Genomic DNA, 6,284 nt, shown 5'->3' on the forward strand with positions numbered 1-6,284 from the left:
CTTTAATATTGTTGTCGATCAGTGCCACCTCCTGAAATGAACATTTAAAAAATACGATCTAATAGGATGCAAAACAACTGCTGTGTGAGGCATTTTCCCCTCGCTGTCAGACGGCATCTTCTGTTGTTTAAATGAAGCCTCGTAATCGCTAAAGTCAACATTTTCTCTTTCTTTCAAATATATAACCAACCCAAACAATTGTAGTTCAACAAAATGTTTGACACACACACACAAAGCCTGTACTGTCCCACTTACACATTACTTGATTAAGTGTCACAAAGTGAAAATAAAGTGACGTTTTGAAATGACAGAAAAAAACAAACCGTGGTAAATACAGCACACATAAACAGCTTGCGATCTGAATCTACATGCAAATCGGCCAGCAGAGAATCAATAACAGACTTTTATTGGTCATTTTTGTAAATTGCATGACTTACATACCTTTTAAGTTTCATGCCAGAAATCTGGTTTGCTCTGTAATGCAGTGAAGTATTGCGCGTGTGTGTGTATCGTAGAGCCACTGAGCTAACAGCTGACAGTCCGGTAAAACACACACACACACACTGTATTTCTGACGGTAGACACGTGAAGTAGGAGAACGTTTTTCTCTCATGCTTAAACCACATCTGACAGATTGTAACAGCTTTAACACACATATTTTAAAGTTGTTTGTGACAAAAAAACTTCTTAATTCATTAAAAACGCTATTGAAACCCATTTTTGGAGTGCAAGTTACCAGTTGTAAATGGAAGTTGTAAACATTCTACCAGTTACATTTGGACAGCTTTGAAATTATAGTTTTAATCTATTTTACCTGCTTTTATCATCTTTGAATTTAACTTTAATATTGTTGTCGATCAGTGCCACCTCCTGAAATGAACATTTAAAAAATACGATCTAATAGGATGCAAAACAACTGCTGTGTGAGGCATTTTCCCCTCGCTGTCAGACGGCATCTTCTGTTGTTTAAATGAAGCCTCGTAATCGCTAAAGTCAACATTTTCTCTTTCTTTCAAATATATAACCAACCCAAACAATTGTAGTTCAACAAAATGTTTGACACACACACACAAAGCCTGTACTGTCCCACTTACACATTACTTGATTAAGTGTCACAAAGTGAAAATAAAGTGACGTTTTGAAATGACAGAAAAAAACAAACCGTGGTAAATACAGCACACATAAACAGCTTGCGATCTGAATCTACATGCAAATCGGCCAGCAGAGAATCAATAACAGACTTTTATTGGTCATTTTTGTAAATTGCATGACTTACATACCTTTTAAGTTTCATGCCAGAAATCTGGTTTGCTCTGTAATGCAGTGAAGTATTGCGTGTGTGTGTATCGTAGAGCCACTGAGCTAACAGCTGACAGTCCGGTAAAACACACACACACACACTGTATTTCTGACGGTAGACACGTGAAGTAGGAGAACGTTTTTCTCTCATGCTTAAACCACATCTGACAGATTGTAACAGCTTTAACACACATATTTTAAAGTTGTTTGTGACAAAAAAACTTCTTAATTCATTAAAAACGCTATTGAAACCCATTTTTGGAGTGCAAGTTACCAGTTGTAAATGGAAGTTGTAAACATTCTACCAGTTATGATTGGTTGCTATGGCGCCCTCCATGCAGCAGCCAAGAAAAAGGTCCAGTGAGTTCCCTTCACTTTACTGGGGCATTAGGAACCACACAGACTGCAGGTTGAGCAACCCCTGCTGGCCTCACTAACACTACTTTTGGCAGCAACCTAGCTTTCCCATGTGATCTCCTATCCATGTACTGATCGGGGCGCAGCCCTGCTTAGCTTCAGTGGGCTACCATGTGAGAGTTGCAGAGAGCTAGCTGCCTGCTGCGTAGCTTACAAGGGCTCCAGAGCTCCAGACTAACGTTTGAGAGCAGAGACACTAATGCTGTCATGTTTCTGATTTGGTTGAGCTGCACATGAAATGTTAATGCTACTTCCACATTTGACAGTGGCCTCAGAGTTGCTGATGCAATTTTAATTTCATTAACAAAAACAGTTCCGTCTGTAAAAATGGATGCAGCCTAATCTTTTTTTATAAATTTTTATGGACCATAATTACCAAAGGTATAGCAACGTGATAATTATGGTAAAAAGTAGCCTGATTTGTTTGTTTGTCACTAAAAACATTTAATGTAAATACTAAAAGATTATTGTAACTGGTGGAGTGGGGCAGAGAGCGGTGGGAGCTGTGATAATGAGCGTCACCTGTTCTCCACACCAGTCTTCAGTCGGAGGAGTTAAGAAAAATTCTGTGAGCTGGAATTCGAAATCAGGACGCTCAATTGCATTACATATCGGTGCATTAGCCTAAAGGTCATTTTCACTGACTGCATGTTTGTTTTCTGTTTATTTTATTATTAAAGTATTTATTTCGCTAGCGCACCTTGTTATTGGTGAACAATAAAATTGTCCAAGTTAATCCACAAAAAATATTTATTTTGGTAATCTTCAATCGAAGTCTGACTATTTGCTTTCTTGTTTTGAGTGGTGGTCCTTCTCTCTGTTGTTGTCAGGTTGATGACATCGGCAACAATATTTTTAACCACATTCAATGTTTGCTGTGAGGGAATTTTGATGCAAAAAAGAAAGCCCCGCCCCCTACTCAATATTCAATTTCAGTTGTACATCAACATACTGAAATAAAAGTCTGAGCGACCAGTTTATGCAGACTTTAAACTGATTTAAGTGTTTGCCAGTTCCTGCCTCCTTCACTTCAAGTGTGAGCTTGTTTTCAAACTTGATTACAATAACAGTTACATTATATTATTATATTTAATACTTTATTAATATGATAACTATTAATTATACTACATTAAACAATTTATTATAATTATACTACAATAAAATAAACCAGTGATAAGTGATGATGTGTTTTACTGAAACACCTTCTAATTTGATTGTTGATTACATTGTGTTTACTGCTTCCTGTATCATTGTTGTTGATGTTATTATATTGGTTCTTGCAGAAGCTTAGTATGCAGCAATGGTCCACGGACCAAATTTGAAATCTCTGAATACTGTTTACTGATCTTTTGATTTTTATGAAACTTCTTATAATATGTGATTGTATCTTTTCAGAGGACTTAAATTAAACCACTGTATTCAATTGTTTTTTATGTTCTAAATAGACTTTCAGTGGAGGGACAGATGTCTATCAGATTTGATTAAACATATATTATATTATATGGTTTTAGAATAATGATGAAAACCATTTACTGTAAATGGTTTCTGTTAAAGTACTTGTATATTCATCATAGAATGATTTCTTGAATCATATTGATCCCAATCATCATCACATTTCATTTCTCTCTGCAGCATGTGAGCTCAAACAGAGCTGGCCAGTGGATGCTCATATAACACTTGATGACATGAACTGGGATTATGGTTAGTACTCTATAGTCAAGAGTTTAAACTGGTTACTTTTGTACCTGGGTTATAAATATAGAGCATCTTTTCTATTTTAGAAACGGAATGTTACTCGTACACCTGCCGATGTGGAGGAGAATTCATCTTAGAAAAAGACGAAACCCAAGAAGTGGAAACCGTTGTGTGCTGTGACTCCTGTTCGCTCAGCATTGAAGTAAAGAAGGGTACCTGACACTTTGGATGCTTTCGATTAGTTTCTTAATGGACTGAGATTTAACTCTTCTAAAAATGGGGCAAATTCAATAGACTCATGATTGATTTGAACAAAGCCTCATATCTGAGTTTGTCACCTTTCAGATATTATTTATTTTGTTTTTATTGTCCACCGAAATAGTTTGCATGATAGCAGGAACTGTCTATTTTCATCGGGAGGTTTCAATTTTCACAGATTAAATATTTTAACATCAACATTTATTTCCTAGTATTAATATTTAAGTATTTTGTACAGATCAAAACCATTTCTTGTAGAAGAAAACAGCATATTTCATTTCGTTCACATGTACCTTACAGCAAGTGCATCACCAAATAACCAGAATTGGGTCACGCTAGACTCTCACTGTCTCAGAAAGCCCTTTGGTTGTTTCCTCTGAGCTAGACGTGCTCTTTTACGGACCAGACGTTTATGAAAAGAAGAAAAAAAAAACATGCTGTTCGTTCTCCAGCCCCCTCCTTTCACCCCCCGCCTCCTTGTGTTTGTGAGGACCAGGCGGCTCAGTAACCTCTTAGCTCTTGTTAACTTTGTTTGCATGTAAATAAATGCAGTTTTTTCCCTCCTCCAACAATGAAGTCACAAACTGCCTCCACACATCACTGGTCGAAAAAGGCCCTCCAGTTAATGATGAGCTTTTCTTTGCCTTATTGTTCTCCAGTCCACTCAATTTTGAGGGGAACCGCAAGGTTGCAGCATTGGAATAGGGTCATGGCTTTATTAAACTTCAAACAGTCATTAGGCTGTTTGCTAAAATCTGTCGTCCCACAGTAGAAACAGCTTGATCGGGGCAAAACCACGCTTTTCATCAATGTCCTGAGGCCTGAACCGAGGCTAGACCTGCCAGTGGACCGGCAGTGGACCGAACTGTAATCGACTGTGACATCAATTACGGATAATCTCATCACTTTTGGAGAGTGGGCTTGTCAAAGCTCTAATTAAGTCCTCGGATTCCCCTATATGTGCAGACAGGATCAACAACACATTATAGTGCTATGATAGACATCATCATCATTCTATTTTTGAGGAACTCTAACTTTTAACCTAGCGTGCACTTGTGGGTCTGGTCAGGCATTTGGGCTGCCGTGTTTGCCACTTTTGGTCACTGTGTGTTAAACCATTGCTGTAGGAATTATTACACTTCTTTGGTTTATCCCATAGTAGTTATGTCCTTTATTGAACTATTTAAGTTCCTATTGTGATTTCTGTCTTATTTCTAACTGATTTATTTCAGTATTTCATATAAACATGGATCACACAGAAATTCTTAACTTTTAAGTTTGTTTGTGGAGTTTTCATATGAATGAAAATGTATGTATTCATACAAATTACTTTTCGGACACCACAAAATTCTCATGTGATCGTGCTGGATATTTCAGAACTAGCATGCTCATTTGGTTTTAAAAATTTAGAGCTAGTTACATATTCATAATTTATGGTTTTCATATTCATGTTTCATTGTTTTCACCATTACCTTACTATGATGATAGATGCAATAGGAGTGTATTCAAGTTTTCGGTATCAAAGTGTATTTCCACTGGGAAATGACATTTTAAACTATACAAGTAGATCCTCAGCTGTTCTCACGTTGACATCTGTGTGAACAGTAACCTGAAACCTTTTTCAACCTAAGCACTATTTTCACTGATCCTGGTTCTTGTTCACAGGTAGCTTTGAAAAGAGTTTCCTTTACTACAAAGCTTGCACTCCAAGCAGCAGGAAGAGAGGAGTCTTTTCTTTGAACAAACTTTCATCACCCGTATTGCTCTCATGGTTTCTCATTTAATGCCGACGTAATCTCGGTTGAACAAAAGCGGAAACCTCTTTCCCTCTTTTTAACCCATATTTGAGCTTAAACCTTTAAAATGGCTTCCCGCTTTCCCCCTCACTCCTCAAATGTATCCAGTCAAATTCTTAAAGGGACCAGCAGGTGTTACCCTTTTGAGAAATCATGAGCCAGATGGCGAAAAATTGTTTTCTTACCAAAAAAAAAAGGATCTGCTACCCTTTCAGATATTGAGAATTCTTTTTTTTTTTTAAAGTTAATAACATTCATCTGCATTTACTTAGCAGGAATTTTAAAGGATTTTAGGATCATATTGATGTGACAACCTGACATCTACACTAACATAAACAAATATTGTTAGCTGTTTGTTCAAACTACATTTTTAAAATGAGCTGAAACAACACAATTCTCCTGTTTTTTTGCGGGGGGATAACTTTATCCACTCGATTGGTTGGGCCAAGGCACGTCTGGCCAAGCTTCTCTGACCGGGTGATGTCACGTACTGTAATTTGCGACAAACGCTGGAAGGTGATGTGAAGGTCTCCACATGTAGTAAACATGACGAAACAGACGGCAAACTGGGAAAATGTAAGTTTGCTTACTCCTGGTTGGAGAAAGACGAGTTTTAACAGTGGCTGAAGCATGTCGCTGAAAACAACCTCGTAACTTATTTCAAGCTTTGTTTCTTCCAAGCTTATCTGAGTTCTGTTGCATTTGTTGTGCTCCATTGATTTATTTATTGGAGCTATAACTGTTTATTAACAATTGTTTATTAGGTTAAATGTTTGAAACTGATTAGAACTTGAAGTGGTGATGAGGTCTTAAAATATT

At 37.1% G+C, this 6,284-nt stretch overlaps 1 protein-coding gene across 5 annotated transcripts in view; it reads left to right on the forward strand.

Annotated features, from left to right (window-relative positions):
• The window catches only part of dnajc24 (DnaJ (Hsp40) homolog, subfamily C, member 24), a 29,567-nt gene extending 24,140 nt beyond the window's left edge, over nucleotides 1–5,427 (forward strand). For 4 of the 5 annotated variants that reach the window (XM_087310510.2, XM_087310511.2, XM_087310512.2 and 1 more), the window contains 2 exons: nucleotides 3,349–3,417; nucleotides 3,498–4,238. In XM_087310510.2, the coding sequence (XP_087166636.1) occupies nucleotides 3,349–3,417; nucleotides 3,498–3,631 (203 nt within the window). In that variant the 3' untranslated portion in view covers nucleotides 3,632–4,238. Of the gene's footprint in view, nucleotides 1–3,348; nucleotides 3,418–3,497 lie in introns of all 5 variants that reach the window. The other variant, NM_200452.2, reaches the window with a different exon arrangement.
• Nucleotides 5,428–6,284: the final 857 nt, after the last annotated feature.

This window comes from Danio rerio, chromosome 25, assembly GCF_052040795.2.
Source record: "Danio rerio strain M-AB ecotype USA chromosome 25, GRCz13ab, whole genome shotgun sequence".
In the NCBI taxonomy this organism is placed as follows: domain Eukaryota; kingdom Metazoa; phylum Chordata; class Actinopteri; order Cypriniformes; family Danionidae; genus Danio; species Danio rerio.